The sequence below is a fragment of the Drosophila arizonae genome, chromosome 5, assembly GCF_054131065.1.
Source record: "Drosophila arizonae isolate 15081-1271.41 chromosome 5, UAZ_ARI_1.0, whole genome shotgun sequence".
NCBI classification, from domain to species: Eukaryota; Metazoa; Arthropoda; class Insecta; order Diptera; family Drosophilidae; genus Drosophila; species Drosophila arizonae.
In genome coordinates, this window is record NC_142925.1 from 12056750 (window position 1) to 12077090 (window position 20341).

A 20341-nucleotide genomic window follows, 5' to 3' on the forward strand; every position below is an offset into this window, starting at 1 on the left:
CAAATATACAAACACAGCCAAACAGAAAAGCGAACAGACTGTTACTGCATTTTATACATTCTTGCTGAATTCCATAATAAATCAAAACACAAGTCAAATTGATTTTTTTTTTGGTTTTTTGTTTTTGTTTTTATTAAACTACTTAAGAGTTAATAATTATTGCCTGCTTTTTATGCTATAATATATTTAATAAAGTAAGAATGTAATAACATGTTACGAGATATACATACACACATATTTATCAGATTCTATCAATGTACATATAAATTAATTTGGAAATTCTTTCGACAATAGCTCAACAGCTTAGAGACTACAATTAGTAAACGAATATCAATATCTATTAACGGTATACTCTGTAAATGGGGCAATTAGAAGTACCAGCTTTCGTAGGTGCCGACCCAAGCCTGTATGTAGGCGTAAGAGGGAAAGCTGTCGATATAGGCACCCAGGCCTTTAGATCTTTGCATGTCGTAATGTACCCAATGCCCACCGATGCCAATTTCCAAAGTGGGCGTGTCGAACGAGGACGTCGTCTTCTGCAATTTCAATGAAAGCTCAATTAACTTGTAAAGCAATCCAAGCAAGCCCAACAAACCTCAACGTCTATGGAGAACTCTAGTGCACTTTTATCCAGACCATAAGAGAAGTAAACAAAATACGGCGGAGGCTCATTGTTCTTAATGAGCGTCTCATTGAAGGACCAGTCCAGCAGTTTCGCATCGTTCTTTACGTTCACAAAGATGGTCATATGATCCGGGCCAGCCAATGAGAAGTTAAACCGCCTCTGCATCGAGTTATCCAGCTCTGTGGTTTCCTGTAGCGTCAGAGTGGGATAAGCCGCCGGTATCTCCGGCTGCTCCTTAATGGGTATCCAAAAACTGTATTCGCGTGCCTTGTGCCAGCGATGATTATACAATGGCATGCCGCAGAACATTTCCTCATCGCAGAACTCGCTGACCTTGTGCAGTTGGCCAATCGTCTTGATCTCCTCTTCGGCTATGCTGAAACGTCGATCTTGGGGATAGACGTAGATGCCGCTCTCATCCGTGCGCGTGGTGCCATCCGCATTGTGCAGGATGCGATGAGCGTGCTGCAGTTAGGAAATTAATTAGAATATCCCCTCAAGTAATATTCCTTTCTGTCTCAACTCACAATCAATGCGTAGCGCTGCGGCGATGTCTTGGGCTTGTATGGAAAACCTGCGTCAGTGACTGCAATGATGATGAACAGAATCGTGCCTGCCAAGAAACACAGCACAATTGTTCTCGTCTTGCGGAAGAACAAAATGAGCGGCACCTGTGTTTATTACAAGTTAGATATAAGTCATAAGGTCAAGCTAAGTGGTAAATACTAACCAGAAAGCCAGCAAACATGACGGAAAACAGCCATAGCAGAAGTGCCATGGACAAATCGGGATTGGCAGATCCGCCGGAACGGCCCTGCATTGGTATCAGTGTCTTCAGCGCTGCTGTGCAGACGTAAGTAATGTATGTGAAGGGTAAGATCTGGCAGATCATGACGACAATTGCAAACCAATAAGCTGCATATAGAAAATAGTAAATAACAGTAAATACTTGGGCAATGGTTGAGTTCTAAATACCTTTGCGATGCCATTTGGTAACCAGGTTCACAATTAGAGCCACAATATCAAAGAGCACGCAGAGCATAATAAAATAGGCCGATCGTATGCCGAGGGCTGTCAGGACAATTATCAGCAGCACTAAGCAAATGCAGTGGGAGTGCATGAAGAGCTGCACACGAAAGCCCAGGCTGAGCGGATCCTTTTTGGTTCGCTCCAGATAGAGGGCGGGCAGAATGCTCATGCCAAAGATAATCGGAAATATATAGAGGCCGAGCAGTAGCCACATCTCTGTGAACCAGCTGAGTGAGCGATTCACTCCGTCCATGAAGAGAGCGACGAGTAGAGCTAGCCCGAGGGCCAGACCCAGAGAGACCAGCTGTATGCCCAGAATAATACCAAAGCGCACCAGGACGCCCGAAATACTGCAGCCAGAGCGCACGGACATGAAGTACAGAGAAACTCCAATTGCCAGGAGCGCAATCACACTGACAATCATGTTGATAACAATGTTTGTGGTTGCTGTGTAGAAAATCATAAACCAGCCCAGAAAATCATAGAACACATTGTGGCCCTCGGCGTGAGCCTGAAAGTATGATAAATAGAAATGGAAGAACAGAAAGAGGGAGATTCTTCAGAGCCTACTCACTGCAGTGTCATCCAATTCGGGAGCATTTGCCAGAGCCCTGGCCAGAGCCAGCACATTATCGCCAGTGTGCTGAAAAGAGGCGCGCGGAAAGACATTAACTCGATCAAATTTGGTGTGATACACGTAGCCATTGAAGATGTACGCCATGTCCAGGCCAGGCACTCCGCCATAGTCGCGAAAAATGCGAAAGTCTGTGTCGGACGGTATCAGACCAGCCTGGAACATCTCCTCGCCCAGGGTGTTCGCAAAGGGATGCGGCACCTCGCGATAGTATTTCATGAGCCAGGGATGATTGGGCCCCGACTGAAACAGAATCTCGCGACCGCCGCTGCCTGCCGAGTCCAGATTGATCAAAGCTCTGCAAGAGTTATTAACTATAATCGATATTCTAATTAACGCTCAATCAACGTTCACCCACTTGCAGTTCTTGGCCCATTTGTGCTGCGTGATGAAAGCGTGTGAGGCCTGCAGTGGATTCTCCTCGGCTCCATTGAACAGGAAGACAATGGAGTGGGCCAGCGGCTCATCAGTCTTGGCAATGACGCGCATCACTTCGAGCATGGTCACAACCATGGAGCCATCATCGCCAGCACCCGGACTGCCGGGCACTGAGTCGTAGTGGCTATTGATCAGCAGATAGTTCTCGTTCGGGTTGCCCTTCTCGCTCAGCTTGACGACCACGTTCTGAATACCCTGGTACATGTTAACCATAGTCCAGTGCATGTAGGCCCCGCTTGCCTGCTGGACATCGATCTCGATCTCGAAGCGCTCGTTCGCCTCCGCTTGGACCTTCTCGATCTCATCCCTAAGGAACTGCACGGTGGTCACCTCGTTGGCCACACTGCCCACCACCCGTGGCCCGATCCGCGTCAGCTCGATGAGGGTGTCCTCGGCGCGCTGTGCAATGAAATCCCGCGGATGGGCTGCCTCATCGGCGCGCGTCAGCGGCGTGGGCATGTGATTGATCTGCGTGCTGATCAGCGACAGATAGATGGCAAACCAGAAGGCGAGGAAGGCGGGTGCATAATACCATTGCAGCTTCTTGGGCACTTCAAAGTCTACATCAATGTGGTACTTGGAGTTGAACTACAGGAAAGTGAAAGAAACTTAGTTGTTTGACCGATTATCATTAAGCTCAAAGTGCTTTAAATACTATTTATAGCATGTGGACAGCCGGGCAATATCTAATCGCAGAGCAAGTGCTGTAAACGCGACTCGTGCTATAAACGAATGCCAAGGCTAATTGAATCGTTGGTGGAGGTATATTTACATGATACGATTATCATTCGGGTGGGTTGCATTCCTTTCGAAATGGCTATGGCAACAAGACAATATGTCGGCCCCCTGGGAACTCAATTGAACTCTTATTGCTTTATGGGCTTCTGATAGGGGATTTTGTTTTGCAAGTCTAAGCTTTTCGCAAGTTGGATTTCAGCTGAAGCGAGTGAAATAAAGAAATGCCTGACATTGAAATCCGAAGCGATCCATGATTCATGTAGGCGTGTGGATAATGTACGATTATTCTTGAATTACTGCAATAAATTGATTAGCTCTCGAAAATCGCCAAACACTGGCAACAGAGAGTCCAACAACAATTTGCAAATCGGGCGGCTTCTTTGATATTTTGGCTATAGCAAAAGTAATTGAACTTATCTGGCAAACAAAACGATTAGCCGCATTCGTTGTTGGTAGCCCAGTAGACTACAAATTGACCACGGCGATAAGTTATGATCCAGCACACGCCAGAAACGTGCCTAGCACTTGAGTTGACCAATTTGGAATTGATCGTTCCGCCTGCCTTAGATTACAATTATGCAGCAGTCGCAACACAAAACTTAGTAACTCTATTAAGTTAAAAATAATACTAAACGGAATTCAATTTGAATTTATGTAAAGTTATAAAATATTGAATTTAATCATTTTTTACAAAATTATTTATAGAGATCTTTGACTTTCATATATGAAATAATTAACATGAAACCTAGTCTGTAGTTTTTCTAAAGAAAATATTACAGTAACTGTATTACTCTTAAAAAATTTTTTTTAATAATAATAATAATAAAGTTATATGATGTTTTGTTTTGCCTCATATATGTATACATGTTTGCTTTATACTCGTATTTAAATAAATAATTAACTCCGACAGTTGACACCATTGTTATTTAATTGTAAATTTGCCATGGCAGCTGTCAAGAATCAATTCTGCCTCGTGAAATGTGAGGCATTTCACGGAAAGTTAACCCTTTTTATGCACAGTTATATTGTATAGTCATGTATTTTATTATATAACATATACCCAAATTAGTCAATAGTGGACTAGGGATTTATTTTTATTTATGGGACTTTTTATATACATTTTTTATCCTATACACATCCATCAGGAAAGTAAAGTTTACATTTAAGTGAACATTTTTGTGGGAAGAAAAGCCAAAAAACACCTGCAGTTATCCATGAAAAAATAAATAAATAAAATAAAAATTCCCATTGGGTTAAATATCAAATTAAAATCAACTTTGAATAAGATTTGCCAAATACTTTAGCAACTGAAATAATATTCCGTCTGAAAATTCGTAATTAGATTCAATAAGCAATTAATTTTGAGTCGAAGAATTTTTATGATATTTATAATAATATGAATAATATATAATCATAATTTTCTCTTAAATCAATTGTTTTAAAACTTAACAAGAAATCACTAAATGCACACTTAATTTGATAAAAAACTTAGTTTTTTTGCAAGGGTAAATTTAATTTAATGTCACTGTGATATAATCGTTCTCAATATACGTATACGTACACCCATTTTTAATGACTTGAACTTGAACACGGTAAAATTTAGAGATTTTCGATTCCGATCACTGGTATTTATCCTTTGAGTACGTTAACACTGCACAGCTTTGACGCTGCTTGACTCCACGGCGGATCGTTGGGATTGTTCGCGTCTTATGGCCGTCACTGGATGAAGCAAACGCACAAATGAAACGAACGCGAGTCGCACGCAGTTCTTAAAATATGTATGAGCACAAAGGTGTTCACGGGAGCACCTGGAAGTGGCCAACGTCAACTTATCGTTGGGAATGCAATATCTAACGGTGACACGATAAACACGCGCAATTATTGTTGCCTCGAACGAACAGCCAATTCGGCTTGATTTTCGTCTTATTGGATGTTATTATCGCATTTGCTGCTGCTGCTGTTGTTGTTGTTGTTGTTACGGTAGTGTAGAGGCACCTGTGTAGTAGTCACAGTCCATAATGTGATACGATTAGTTATTGTTTTCTTTAAGTATCGTTTTTTTTCCTTTGCGTTTCTTAACGGGTTTTATCTTTATGGCAAAGAAATATGATATTCGGTTGGGGTGCGAAAATACTATTTCACGGTATTGCTGGCGGCGTGGCACCTTAGAAGTGTTTGCACTGTACCCAGTTTATCTATCTAATAACCGAATGGCATCGTCACAGTGTCATAGTCAATAAATACTTTTCACTGGCTCTGCTCCATGGCCCAAGTAAGCGTCATTGCGATGCCTCACCCACTCGTCGACTAACTGACTAACTAGCATCGATAAGTATCCAGAGCCAGAGCCAGAGCCAGAGCCCGAGCCCAGATACATCAACAGACATAGAGATAGTCAATAGGCGGTTGTGCCTGGCTGCCTATGGCACTTGTCTCTGGGCTCTGATGTTGTAATGCATGTTCCTCTATAGACTTGACTAATTAATTTCTGCGCCGTTCGCTGTTCGCTGTTCGCTGATGCCATTTGAGTTTATGTGTCATTGCATTCTTTTGTTTTCCCTCCGATTCGCGTATTGGCGAATTCTCTCGCGTTGGGCACGGATTTTGGATTTTGGAACTGGGCGGCGCAGCGAATTACTTTGATTTCGCTTGATTAACAAATTGTTTTCATTATACGAATCGTTTTGTTAGCTAGCCAACCCATATATGTATATTTATATGTGTAGTTGTATGTGAGTCCACTGAGTTATGCTTGACTGCATCCAATGCTGGGAAATTGACTCGTCCGATCGTCTGAAATTATGTCAAATACTATTTTCGCGCTCGATTGCGCGACGACGGCGACAAGTGACAGCGGCAGTCTTTTATTTATAGAATATTCAAATAAGTCAAAACCTTTTAGAAACTGTCAAAGTACCTCTAGGTAGCTAAACAAAAACCTTTTTTAAAATAAATTAAATTGGGAAAGTTTTCTGCTATATAAGTATATGCAATCTTTAATTATAGAATGAATGATATAGTATTTGACGCATAAGTAGATATTACAGCTTCAGAATGTCAATATGAATATAGTTAAAACATAGATAACTAGTTAAGAAGCAAGATTTTGTCGAGATAAGTAAAGAACAAATTATGCACAATCAAGCATAAATGAAAGCTGTGTAAATATTTTCACAAATTTTTGTTGAATTAGAACATATGTAGAAAAAGAAAAAAAAGAAATTGAAGATATTCCCTGCTTACTCATATTTTTTAATTTCCGAAAACATCACGAATCGCATTGCAAAAATTCACTTGTTAGCGAGTTCTCATCTTACGTTGCTCAAGGTCGCTAACATAAGATTGCCATAATCTGAATTATTGCCGATTGGCACAATACCATGCTCAAATATATATACACATACGTTCACACAGCCCACATATACATGCATATATATTTTTATGGTGCACAATGATTACGATTTTGTGCGATTCCAGTAAATACATATATGAGAATTAATTTCAAAATTCTACTCTAATGACGCACCAAGTAATACCGCATTATAAATTTAAATGGCAACAGAGATTTTTTTGTAATTTAAATATTTATTAATCAATTGCTTTAAGCGTGTAGCTTGTGCGCATACTTATGAATGTGACTGTGCGGCTATCGCATGAAAAATCTGTGCTCTTACTTGTCCGAGTTCTTTAAAGCATGGAAATCAAATATAGCCTGTTGGATTGACTGCTAATCGAAATGCTTTTAGCTGAACTTATCGCCAGGTAATTATCAATTATAACCCTAATTATAGCTAATTATTTATGAAGTCACAGTCTTATCGCTCTGCCAATTGCTGCTAATATCTGTGCACACTCGTTACGTGTCGATATGGATTTAGACGTCCCTTCGTACACAATGATAAACTATACAATTTGTACCTTTGAGCTCGGTAAGCGAGGTGCGAAAGACGCCTTTCTAGAGGAAAGTCTAATATAATGAGAAAATAAATGTGGGAAATGAAAATAAATTAAATGAGTTTGTATATAGAGTGCAAAGATTATATATGTATAGATCTTGTAGATCATGTCTTTAAAATGATACGTATATAACATATTTATACAATTTATCAAATTATTTTCACATTATATAGACTTGACTGCTATTGAGATATTTTGCAATGTTACTGAAATGTCCCTCGCATGGATTAAGTCGATAATGAGTCTAATTCAGCGAGCTTATCATAAGTCCACGAGCAGCTCTTGAGATTCAGGCACTGCAAATCCATAAATTCGGAAATTATGTATATAAAATTGTGGCTGCTCGTGTGGAAACTATTTAGTACCCGAATACGCGATGCGCTGGGCGCAGGTTTGATTAGTGACTGGATGGGATTAGGATTTGAGCAGTTAGTTGATCCACAACTCGATTCAATATCATGTCGAACTGTTGCAACGACAACGACAGCCTCTACGACAACGACAGCCACAAGGGCAGCGTCAACACCGTCATCAAGTGAGTTCGATGAGCGCAACAAGTTCTCAGTTGCTCTTATATGTGTGGACTGTGCTGTGATCTGTTGCTCTTTGCCCACTCTGCTGCCTCTCTGGCGCTGCTGCCTCGCTCTCTCCTTCTGCGTCTCCTGCTGCGCTGCTCTGTGCCCGGCCAGACGTGCGGCGACCGTCGAAGGCGACAGTTGAGGTTGTGTTCCGTTGTGTTCTGTTTGTGAGTTCTGTGTGCTCCGTGTCAGCTGATGGCACATGTTGCTGCCGTTGACGTTGGCCGCCCTTCAGCATTTTATATAAGCAAACATATATAAAAAACGCAAAAGCTGAATAAAAACATTCGCGTCGATTTTCATCAAGTGTTAATCAGCATCAACAATTGAGAGTGTTAATAATTAATAAAACATAAGGAAAAGGATTGCATTTCGACAAGTTGAAATCCAACAATTGAGTGTGAATACGAACGCGAGTGTGAGTGCGAGCTCAAGTGTGTGAACGTGAACGTGAGTGTATTCAAACACATTTTGTTTGGCTTCTTGTGTTGCTTTCTTTCAACAACAATAAACAGAAACAACCGCAACTTCCTTTGCGTCTGCTGAGGCTGCTTGTTTTTGTGTGGCAAGTTGCATTCGTCGAGAGGCAGGTTATTGACTTCTTCTTATGCTGCGGCCCTTGCGGCACATGTCGCACATTTAGCTGGCAGCATGCAGCATGCAGCATGTAGAATGTAGCTGTAGCTGTATCTGTATCTGTATCTGTCAGTTACTATTGTATTCGATTGCCTCTTCCGCTGCGTTTCTCTATCTGCGAGAAAGCCCAAATAAATGTTGTTGCTGTTGCTCTTGTTGGTGTTGCTGCTGCTGCTGCTGCTGTGGCTGTTGTTGTCACAGTTGATTGCCGTCGCCTCGCCGATTGTTTGGATTTTCTTCCCATTTAGATAGTCTTTAAATAGATCTTTCTTTGGCCTCCCCCGCACGAGTCATTTGCATGCGAGCTCTGTTTTGTTTTTAATTCGATTCAGCTCCGTGGGCGTGACCACACAAAGATGCGTTGAAAACCTATGAACAATAACTACAACAACAACAACTAGAAACGGACACTCAAACTGAAACTGAAACTGAAACTGAAATCGAAATCGAAACTGATACTGAAATAATAACTGATTAATGCACTCGCTTGCTAAATTGATTAACCACACGTCCCATAGCACCAAGTGTGTGCTCCACTTACATAGGCATCCCGCTCCGTCTCGCTTGCAAATTTGTTTTTGCCTGTGCCGCGTCTCGGTCTGGCGGTCTCATTTAATCGGCGCTCCGCCGCTGGCCCCTGGGGGTCATGAGGCGCATTGCTATAAATGGGTCGCTGTCGCAGGGACCCCGATTGCATTCTGCCCGCACTTTAATCATCAGCCACAAGCACCAATTGCAATTGCCTCGCTGCTCTCTCACTCTGGCTCAATAATAAAAAAGCAAACAGCAACAAGAAATGGGAACATCCAACACTTTTCTGTTTATAGGCTAAACGAACTGCAACCATTTGGCAGAATTCTTTGTATACAAATTTTGTTTTGTTTTTCTTTTTCCTTTGCTTTTTATTTTTAATTTTTAATTTTTTTTTTTTAGGTATGCGTCACATGAATTTTAGTTGAGCACGGACTGCACTTCAGAGGCTCTCTAAGAGGGCGCCTTGTGGGCATGACTGAATAGGCATAGGTATAGTGATGGCTAGAGCTGAAAGCTTTTGTTAACTTGTCTGCGCTGAGCTTAGAGCTTTCTTCTAAGCGCCAAATTTAACTGGGACTCGCTTGAGTTGACTTTGCGCTCAGCTATTCATTTGGTAACTCTTGTACAGGGTATTTTTGGTTTGGACACGGATAAGTCAAGCAAATGGCATATAGCTGATCATTAAAGCTAAATATTATGCGCTCAATTCGCTATAAATAAAAACGAAAATCAAAATTTACAAAATGTCTCGGCTAATTTACGGTTGTTTCTCATCTACGTCTAGCATTAGTTCACAAACGAATATTTGCTCAACATTTATTGTTTTCATTTAGTTTTTTTCCCGTTTACGAGCAAGCCGTCAGCTGTCCACATGGAAAAAAAGATTGTTTTTGGGGCAACACATGTGTTCCGCTAGACTCAATCTGGTGCTTGTTGCAGAACCAAAAAAATCGATGACAAAATCTCTCAAAAGATTAGTTTTGCAACAAGCTAATGCGCAGTAGAAGACTGACTAGCGTCTGCTTAGCCTTATCATTAAATATCAGTCCAGCTAGCAGGAGGAAGCAGTTCAGATCCCAACTCTTGCTAATGATGTCTTGTTAAGATATAAGCTAAGAACTTCTCATTTGTTGCCAAGTACTTCTGATTGATTCGAGCAATTTATCAGCCATCTATCACTCGGCCACTTGAGACATCGATTACCATGTTTATATACATTAGCGGGTGCTCGAGTGGGTGGGCAGGGTATTATTTAATCAATGACTGCGATTAAGCGCAACTTCCTGATGGCAGCGATGGCACTGACTCTGGCGGGTGCAGTGTTTCAGCGGTCATCTCGGGTCAATCAATTAAGTCAATTGCAGAGCCAGTGGTGCGCTGCGGCCGTGTCATTTTGCACGCTCATGCGGTATTCATTATTCATTTCAGCCACAAGATGAACTCCAAATATGAGAACATGAAAATCATCTACAATCGCAGCAAAATCGGCTGGTATTGGGCCCCGCTCTTTGTGGCGTTCTGGTTCCTGCTCTACTACTTGGTGGTGGTGCCCAGTTTCCACAGCATGCCGCCGCTGAAGACCGTGCAGGATGAGCTGCAGCAGCCGGGCCAGTTTATTGGCGAGCGGGCGGAGGGCACTCTGCTCAGGCTGTCGAAGATTGGACCCAAGGTCGTGGGCAGCGCTGCCAACGAGCAGGTCGCCGTCCAGTTCCTGCTCAGCGAGATCAACGACATCATCGACGGTGGCCGCGACGACCTCTACGACATTGAGAAGGATGTGCAGATAGCGTCGGGCAACTACCTGCTTTGGTCAATGGTGAACGTCTACCAGAGCGTGCAGAATGTGGTGGTCAAGGTCTCGCCCAAGAATCCCACAACCGAGGCGGCTCTGCTGATCAACAGCCACTTCGACTCGGTGCCAGGCAGCTCGGGCGCCGGCGATGCTGGCATGATGTGCGTCATCATGCTGGAGGTGCTGCGCGTCATCACCAAGTACGAGACGCCGCTCACCAACACGCTCATCTTTCTGTTCAACGGCGCCGAGGAGAATCCGCTCCAGGGCTCGCACGCCTTCATTACGCAGCATCCGTGGGCCATGAATGTGCGGTAAGTGGAAAGCAAGCGAAAGTCTTAGGCAAACTTATTTCCAACTCTAATTTAACTTTCCTTAAAATGCTGACAGCGCTGTGGTCAATCTGGATTCAGCTGGCAGTGGCGGCCGGGAGATACTCTTTCAGTCTGGCCCCGATCATCCCTGGCTAATGAAGGTGAGTGACTATTGATTGCCTTTTCAGCACTCTCAATTAATCCCAATGAAATCAATTCCATTCAGTACTATGGCAAGCACATCTCTCATCCATTCGCCTCAACTATTGGCGAGGAGCTCTTCCAAAACGGTTTCATACCCTCGGAGACGGACTATCGCATATTCCGCGACTTTGGAAAGATTCCAGGTAGAGCAAAGAATTCGAATTTCCCAACTAAATCTAATGCGTTCTCTCGAAGGCCTCGACATGGCGCACACATTGAATGGCTATGTCTACCATACGAAGTACGATCGATTTAATATAATACCACGACGCACCTACCAGCTGACCGGAGACAATGTGTTGGGCCTGATCAAGGGCCTGGCCAATGCGCCAGAATTGGAAAATCCAGATGTAAGTCTTTAGACAGTTAATTTTATATGTATGTATATAATAATCTCCATCATTACCAGAAATATGCAGAGGGCCACATGATATTCTTCGACGTATTGGGCTGGTTCTTCATCTACTATCCAGAACATGTGGGCGTCATCATCAACATTTGCGTTTGTGTCCTGGTCCTGGCTACGATCGTCGTCTACATCTGGAGCATGGCCAGCAATACGGGCATGTTCAGGCGTCGCATCTTTGCCAAGTTTGGCATCTTGGCTGCGCTGCAGCTCTGTGGCGTTCTGCTGAGTGTGGGTCTGGTCATATGCATTGCCCTCTTCCTGGACGCCGTGGGCCTTTCGATGGCCTGGTACTCGCAGACCTGGATGATCTTCGGCTTGTACTTTTGCCCCATGTTCTTTGGCCTGGGCATACTGCCAGCCATTTACTTTAGTCGCACGAAGGAGGTGGGTTTCTCAGATCCTCAAGGGGTTGCATGCCGCCTTTATTCACTGTTTACTCCGCTTCCAGCACGGTCTTCCGCTCGGCTACGGCATTCAGCTGCTGATGCACTCGCACTGTTTAATCTTGACAGCCATTACCATCATTATGATTTGCTTCAATGTGCGATCGGCCTTCATTCTGCTCATTTGCATTGGCTTCTACACCCTCTCCGTACTGCTCAATATGGCCACGTGTGCCCATAAGACAAGTGAGTTGATTGATCATAATATATATATATAATCCAATTAATAATCAATTGTTTTTATAGATTTCCTGTGGCTCATTCCCCATTGCCTCTGCCAGCTGCTGCCCTTCATGTTCTACACCTACTGCTGCTATGCCTCCTACGTGGTGCTTGCGCCCATGCAGGGACGCGAGAGCGGCTCGAATCCGGATCTGCTTATCGGAGTCTATACGGCGCTGTTCTGCTTGCTGCTGTCTCCGTTTATAATACCCCTGCTCTGCCTGTTCCGTAAATCGAAGACCATCATCTCGCTCTTTGGCATCTGCACGCTCGTCTTCATCATTCTGGCTGCCACGCCCGTGGCATTCCCATATGTGGAGAAGACGGCAGTGCAGCGATTCTTTGCTGTGGTAAAGCGCATTACATTTGCCTTGGCTACAATTCATTTCTTACTCATTGGCCCATTTCGTATCTCCTCATTCAGCACACGACGCGCACTTTCCACAATGCAGACGCAGCGCATTCCGTCAACCACACGGACTCCGGCTACTTTGTGATGCCCGTGGATCGGCATCCCAACTCGGTGGATAGCATTCTCTTTGAGGGAACCAACTTGACGAAGGCGGATCGCAGTACGTGTGACACTGAAATTATGTGCGGCTTTCCCATCTACAGTTCGCGTTGGGTGAAGGCAGTGTAAGAACCAGAGATCGCCCCACAAGCTCATAATAATCATAATAATTCTTCTCTTGATATTCACAGGGATAATAGCTATTGGGTGCCAGGCCCAGAGCCGAACAAAGACTATCTGCCCACGCTGCGCATAATAAACAAGGAGAGCACCTCGAGAACGAACATAATATTCACTTTAGAGGTGGCTGGACCGGATCATGTGAGCATATTCATCGAACCGCGTCAGGGAGCCAAGCTAGTAGACTGGACCTTCACCAAGGAGCCGTTGGAGAAGTCTCTACCGCCGCCTCACTACGTCTATTGGTCTTATGCCTTAGACCCGACACCCATGCGCTTTAATTTGGAGTTTGAGGTAAATATTTGAGGAGCTGGCATCTCAAAGAATATTATTTCTATTGATTATTTTTACTCTTCACTGACAGCACAATAGTGAGGATTGGTCTGGCGCCACGTTCAGGGTCGCCATCATGGGTCACAGAATACACGACGATATGTTCATAGACAAGGACTTCCGAGAGTTCCTGGCCAGGTTTCCGCCCTGGGCGCACGTCAACTCGTGGATCGGCTCCTACAACAGCTGGCAGCTCTAAGGGCAGCCGAGTCAGCAGATGCAACGCTTGATATTCACTCACTACTCATGGTTCGGAGACTCTGAACTGTTGTTAAGTTTTCGCATTCATCCGCATACTCTGAACACAAATTCACATATGATACTCGCACAGGCGAACGTCCAACGAACAAAAATTATAATTCTAGACTCTAATTGAAGCCATCTCCCATTTTTGTGCTAAATCACTGAACAAATATCCGAGGCGATAAGATTGTAATTGTATGAAAATATATTTTAAATAATTTATTAAGTTATAGACATCACTTGAACCGTTTGCCAGTAATTTCCCTAGAAGATCCAGCTCTCGTACGAGGCAAGCCAGTCGGTGGTGTAGGTCCAATCCGGAAAGGTGCTCAGGAACTCCCGGAACTCGGGCGTATAGTGTTCCGGATGGTACAGGAAATGCACGCTCACTGCCAGCTTGAAGTAGGGCCCGTCCGTATTCGCTGCGTCGTGCTCGAACTCCAGCCAGAAGTTGTAGGGCTCCGTGACCAGGGAGGTCACGTGGTATACGAAATAGGGCGCAGTATGGCCATCTACCAAGATCGTCTCATCGAACGACCAATTCGTGATCTTCACTTTCTCCAAGGGATCAACGTACATGACAATGCGATCGCCCGCCTTGAGGCTGAACTCGAATCGCTTTTTGCTCAAGCTTATGGACTGCCGCGATACTTCTGTGAGCTCTGTGGCCACTGGCAGAGCGGGAGCAGAACTGTAAATCCAGCGAGCAGAGTCCCTGAAAGAGAATCAGATCTTGTATATAGAGTAGTGTAAATACGACTCAGTTGAGACCTACTTCCAGTTGAGCCAACGTCCACTGTAGAGCGGTAGGCCGCAGTAGGGCTCCTCTGCGCAATTATTCTTGAGCCAAATCTCTGGCTCGACATTCTTAAGCGTTGTGTCATACAGCTCCGAGTATCGAGTATCCACGGGCTGTATGTAGAAGCCCGTTTCTTGAGTCGTAGTTCCATCCGACATGTGCAATGTGCGTTGGGTGTGCTGAAAGCAACCGGAGGTTACGACTGAGTAGTCACAGGGGAGTTGAACTGAGGAAACTCACCAGAACGTAGTATCGCTGTGCGGCAACATCCTTCTTGAAAGGAAAGCCAGCAGGCGTGGCGGCCAATATGATGAATACGATGATTAGGACACCAAACATGGAGATAAAGGTCTTCGATTTGTGGAATTTGAGTAAGACTGGCACCTGAGAAGGGGGATAACTATAACGATAACACTATACCCAAGCAGAGATGTAATTCTCTGAAACATACTATGAATCCAGCGAAGTGCATTGTCATGAGAGCAATGAACGCTGCGAGCAGCATATCGGGCTTGCTGTCGGGTCCATCGCGTCCCTGCATGGGCACAAAGACCAGCAGGAACACGTACATCAAATAGGTGTAGAAGAAGAAGGGCAAAATCTGGCACAAAATGTGAACAGTAAAGAAACAATCTGCGCGAGAGAGAGGCAGAGAAGACTTAAGAAGAAAAAAGACATTTCAATTTATATATCACCTACTCTTAATGGTCAGTCTCAGGATAAACTGCACAATCAGCGAGACTGTGTAGAAGAAGAGGGCAATCATGGGGAAGAAGGCTGAGCGTATGCCCAGACCTGTCAGGAGCAGGCAAAGGAAGACAATCAGAATGCAGTGGGCATGCATGAAACAGGCAATGGTGTGATTCAGCTTCATGTAGGTCTTGCGCTTGGTCCAGCCAATGTAGAAGGCGGGCAGCAGGCCCAGTCCGAGGAACATGGGACAGAAGTACAGGCCGAAGGTCATCCAAATGCCATAGTACCAGGACTCGCCCAGGCCAACGGCTCGCATGAAGACAGCCACGAGCAGGGTCAAGCCCCAGGCGATGATCACTGCGCCCAGCTGCACCAGGCAAATGGTGCCAAAGCGCAGGACCACCGCCTTGGGTGCATCCACCACATTGTCCTTGGTCATGAAGTAGACGGATATGCCAATGCAGATCAGAGCGGCGAGGGACACGACGATGTTAATGGCAATGCTGGCACTCTCGGTATAGACGACAATGAACCAGCCGAGGTAGTCGAAGAAGACAGCGTGTCCCTCTTCGTGGGCGGCGGTATCATCCAGCTCCGGGGCGTTGGCCAGCGCCCAGGTCAAGGCCAGCACATTCTCGCCCGTGGACTGATAGGTGCCACGCGCCAGATTCTTGAAGTTGTCGTACTTGGTGTGGTAGACATAGCCGTTGAGGGCATGCGCCATGTCCAGGCCGGGCACATTGCCGAAATCGCGGAATATGCGAAAGTCCGTGTCGGAGGGTATAAAGTTATTCTGAAAGAGCTCCTCGCCGAGCGTTATGGAGAAGGGGTGCGGTGCATGCTTCTGATAGTAGTTCATCAGCCAGGGATGATTGGGGCCTGTTTGGAACAAAACCTCACGTCCGCCTGAGCCCGTCGAGTCCAAGTTGATAAGTGCCCTAAGAGGGTTGACATAGTTAGACCTGCAGAAAGAGAGGGAAAGAGAGAGAGAGAGAGAGAGAGAGAGTCTACGCACTTGCAGTTTTTGGCCCATTTATGTTTTGTGATGAAGCCATGGGCACCCAGCATGTTGGCTTCCTCCGCGCCATTGAAGAGAAAGATGACGGGATGAGCCAGTGGACGGTCGGATTGTGTCATGACGCGCAGGGTTTCCAGCATGATGACCACCATGACGCCGTCGTCGCCAGCAGCCGGTGTCTTTACCTCCGAATCGTAGTGTGAGTTAACCAACAAATAATTGTCGCTGGGACTATCCTTGCGGGAGAGCCGCACCACCACATTGGACACATTGTCGTAGCTGGTGGCCGCATCCCACAGATAGAACGAGCCCGAGGCGTACTGCACCTCCAAGTCGATGTCATAGAGATCGGTGCGCGACTGTTCCACAATCCTTTCCACCTCGCGCTTCAGAAAGTTCACCACGTGCACCTCATTATTTATGGATCCAACCATTTTGTTGCCAATCGATGAGTACTCGGCCAGCTGGATCATGGCACGCTCGCCAATGAACTCGCCCGGATGATTGGCCTCATCGCGCACATACAGCATTTTGGGATACGAGAAGAAGCTCGGAATGGCGGCCACATAGAACAGAGTGAACCAGATCACGCAGAAGATGGGTGCCCCATACCAAGGCCACTTATCGCCGCGCTTTTTGGAGGCTTTCTCCCCAGATGTTATGTCAACGCTGGAGAAGGACATCTGCGAGAGAAGAAGGAATGTGCAGAGTGTTAGATATATCGAGCAAACTAATCTGTTATTATAATTATTTTGATTACTTTCTTAGAGAACTTCCCTAATGTATTTATTTTATTTTCTAGTCCCCTCTTGTCAGTAAAAGTTTTTACTAAAGTCTTTCCAATCTTAAGAATTCCACTTTAAGCTGATGAATTACCTTTGTTTTATTAGTTGACCTTTGTGAGTACTTTGTGAGTACTTTGTGTGCTTAACTAAACGCAAGAAATTGAACCGCAGCGCAACACCCGAGTCGGAAAATTAACAAATGAAATGGCAATTAATGCAAACATTTCGGCTCTATGCCAATAAGTCGGGACTTATCGGCGATAATGCCTTGTAGATTACGACTTGGCGATAACAAGCCGCAAATTTGGGGGGTTTATGGCTTGATGGCCAACGGTTAGATTAAGCTTTATGCCGGCATATATCTTATTGCCGAACTAAACTAAAGGAAAATAAATATTTATAATGCGCGATGATCATTAGCTTAAAAAAGAAAACAATATTTAGCGGAAGAAAAGAAAAACAACAGAAATTGATTGGTCGAAATCAGTAAACAAAAGAAAAACAAAATTCAAAACGAATCACATTTCGTTCAACGAATCAGCTCCGAACTCAGTGTCGAAGTCAACTGAAATTCGAATCCAATCGTGTTTTGAAATATTTTGTATAGCTGAAATGGGAGATTCAAATCGCTACAGAGCAACCTACGGGGATTACCACTACACAACGGAGAAAGCTACCCGAAAAGCGCTGCTCCACATGATTCTGTTCGTCATCTTTTTGACATGTGCGACGAAGATTGGCCACGATTTGATAGTGCATGAGCAGTATTTCTTTATCAAGGGTTTTCGAAACTTACTTGAAACGCCGGATTTCTTGAATGATGACGGCTCCATTTCTTTCAGTCATGTCATTACAATTACCGACTTTTGGGACTTTTTGCAGTTTGGGGTCCTTTCCATGCTGCATGGCAATGTCAATAATCATTCGGTTAACCATTTACATGAGCACCGCGTGATTCACAGAACACAGAACTTAAGAGGCCGCTTATTTCTAGACGAAAACCTATTGCTTGGCCCACCGAGGCTGCGCCAGGTGCGTGTCAAACAGGGCGACTGTGAGGTGCCCAGCTCGCTCTTGGGCTACTTCAACGAATGTTATATGCCCTATTCGAAGAGCGATGAGGCCACTGATGCGGTCTATAAGGGGTAAGGCATTCGCATGGCTGTAGAGATCTCGACTATCCCTTTTCACTTAACTAACAGCACACGGTTCTATACAATGGATGAACTGGAGACCAAACCCATCGAGGCACCACTGCATACCTATCACACTGGAGGCTACGTGAAACTGTTGTCTTACGAAGCGCATAAGAGTCTGGCGATCGTGCGGCATTTACGCAGTATCAAGTGGTTAGACCGTGCTTCACGTTTGGTCCTGCTCGAGATGAATATGATCAATTTGAACATGGACCTAATACTCTCCACTAAGTGAGCCACTCCCACTCCAATCGTCAATCATTCATGCACTAACCATTCACAAATTCCAGATTAACTTTCGAGATAATGACAACCGGGTTTATAAACACCAAGTACAACTCGCAAGCGTTCTACACGAGTCCACTGATCGGTGGCTTCGCAACGGAGTGCTCCATTGTAATCTATATAATTAACGTATATTACACCTACCTTGAGGTGAACAAAATTACTCGCATCGGCCTTCGGCTATACTTTAAAAAGTTTTCAACATACACATTTGTACCTAGTATTTTCGTAAGCTGATGATCTCCATTCACATAAGTCTGCAAACCATTATCATTATCATTCACTTTCTAATTAGATCTGTTACACGTTAATTTATATGCATATCTCCTCGACCTATTACTCCGCAAAATTCAAGTCTGCCATGAATTCGGAGAGTGTCGATTTCGTTCCGTTGGACCATTTGCTGTACACATTTTCGACTCAGCAGATCCTAGTTGGATTCTTGGTTTTCTTTTCATGGATGGGCCTTTTAGCATATATAGACTTTGTGCCACTTCTAAGAACTTTGGGATGTTCTATAAAGAACGTATGAGCTGAGCTGAACAGAATCTGAAGTCTGCAGCTAATTGAATATTATTCATTTCATTCCGTTTAGGCCTTCACCGACTTGGCTGCCTTTTTCATCATGGTCTCCGTGGCGTTTTTGGCCTTTGCTCTGCTTGGCATGTGCCTGTTTGGCGAGAAAAATTCCAACTTCAAAAATATCTCGTCCGCATTCTTAACTATGCTCCGCATGACGGCTGGCGACTTTAACTACTTTGAATTGGCACAGGAATTCCCAGTGTGGGCATCCTTATACTTTTTTACTTACGTGCTCTTCATATTTTTCGTTGCATTGGTAGGCGATATGAGATTGACCTGAATTTATTGCGTTTGCAGTCAATAGACCTATCTGATTTCTGCAGAACATGATCCTGGTCGTTATTGTGTTGGCCTACAAAAAGGCCACAGCGTTGAGTGCCTACAAGCCCTCCTTTCTGCTGTACTATATAAGAAAGCAAATCTTTCGTCTGACCTGCGGCCTTTGTAAGCCTCCCCGCTATCCACATAACAGTCAAGAAAATCAATTCGGCCACATGTTCAACGAAGAAAGGCTGCAACAATTGTAAGCTACGATCGGGGATAATTTGAGTAAGCTTTTAATATTCTCTTTGTTACCATTGCAGGTATATTACCAAGGAGTTTACGGAAATCGAGTCAGACCTGAATATGTAATGAGCAAGTATATTCACTATGCATTTCATATATTTATTGACTTCTTTGCAGACTACATATTCGGTTGAATCTAATTGACAAAGTACTTAATCGTTTCACGAATAACATGGATGACATAATAGCTAATGTGAAAAAGCAAAATAAGCAGCAAATTAACAATCCAGAAACTGTCTAAAAAGTTAACTGAATTGAACTATAAAATAATAATAATAACGAAGTCCATTCTGTGCCCTCAGTTGCATATTGCAGATTGCCTTGGTTAAACAAACTAATATACTCGACCGCACTTTGCACACAGTGTATAGTTATGGCCAGGCATTTAATCAGTGCCAAAACCGTCAGCACAAACCGTTTATACTGTTGGCCATATCTAAATGACGGCACTGCGAGGTAGCAGCAATTTTAATACAAATATTTATAGTTGATAAACAAATAAATATAGTTTATGGAAAAGAATATTGAATATTTAATCAGCGATTGACGTATTATTTAGTGGAAGTTCTTATCCAACTTCCGTTTGTCTATGACCA

General features: G+C 44.1%; 4 protein-coding genes across 10 annotated transcripts; 2 read left to right on the forward strand and 2 right to left on the reverse strand.

Moving 5' to 3' along the window:
* Positions 1-98: 98 nt before the first annotated feature.
* LOC108615447 (endoplasmic reticulum metallopeptidase 1) lies at positions 99-9623 on the reverse strand. Of its 3 annotated transcripts, XM_089472401.1 has the most exons (10): positions 8091-8203; positions 7997-8056; positions 5216-5219; positions 2647-3314; positions 2229-2586; positions 1601-2165; positions 1356-1540; positions 1153-1296; positions 596-1090; positions 99-536 (listed from the first exon to the last, which is right to left on the reverse strand). In XM_089472401.1, the coding sequence occupies exons 1-10, from the start codon at positions 8201-8203 to the stop codon at positions 369-371; spliced, it is 2760 nt and encodes a 919-aa protein (XP_089328527.1). In that variant the 3' UTR covers positions 99-368. The 3 variants fall into 3 exon arrangements, with proteins under 3 accessions (XP_089328527.1, XP_017865425.1, XP_017865426.1); XM_018009936.2 differs by lacking the exons at positions 5216-5219; positions 7997-8056; positions 8091-8203 and adding an exon at positions 9177-9623; XM_018009937.2 differs by lacking the exons at positions 7997-8056; positions 8091-8203 and having other exon boundaries at positions 5026-6135.
* On the forward strand, positions 7809-14059 carry LOC108615454 (endoplasmic reticulum metallopeptidase 1). Of its 5 annotated transcripts, XM_089472398.1 has the most exons (12): positions 8398-8449; positions 9569-9658; positions 10598-11275; positions 11352-11436; positions 11502-11622; positions 11675-11829; positions 11889-12272; positions 12337-12517; positions 12578-12903; positions 12978-13189; positions 13256-13538; positions 13609-14059. In XM_089472398.1, exons 3-12 carry the CDS (start codon positions 10605-10607, stop codon positions 13774-13776), a joined length of 2586 nt encoding a protein of 861 aa, XP_089328524.1. In that variant the 5' UTR covers positions 8398-8449; positions 9569-9658; positions 10598-10604; the 3' UTR covers positions 13777-14059. The 5 variants fall into 5 exon arrangements, with proteins under 5 accessions (XP_089328523.1, XP_089328522.1, XP_017865436.1 ...); XM_089472397.1 differs by lacking the exons at positions 8398-8449; positions 9569-9658 and adding an exon at positions 7809-7956; XM_089472396.1 differs by lacking the exons at positions 8398-8449; positions 9569-9658 and adding an exon at positions 8048-8166.
* Positions 14008-17675, reverse strand: LOC108615453 (endoplasmic reticulum metallopeptidase 1). The gene is made up of 7 exons (XM_018009946.2): positions 17207-17675; positions 16328-17013; positions 15319-16250; positions 15071-15252; positions 14860-15003; positions 14596-14798; positions 14008-14535 (listed from the first exon to the last, which is right to left on the reverse strand). Exons 2-7 carry the CDS (start codon positions 17011-17013, stop codon positions 14085-14087), a joined length of 2598 nt encoding a protein of 865 aa, XP_017865435.1. The 5' UTR covers positions 17207-17675; the 3' UTR covers positions 14008-14084.
* LOC108615459 (polycystin-2-like protein 2) lies at positions 17509-20265 on the forward strand. Its single transcript, XM_018009955.2, has 8 exons — positions 17509-18260; positions 18318-18542; positions 18602-18824; positions 18892-19122; positions 19192-19434; positions 19502-19701; positions 19763-19807; positions 19863-20265. The coding sequence occupies exons 1-8, from the start codon at positions 17728-17730 to the stop codon at positions 19984-19986; spliced, it is 1824 nt and encodes a 607-aa protein (XP_017865444.1). The 5' UTR covers positions 17509-17727; the 3' UTR covers positions 19987-20265.
* Positions 20266-20341: the final 76 nt, after the last annotated feature.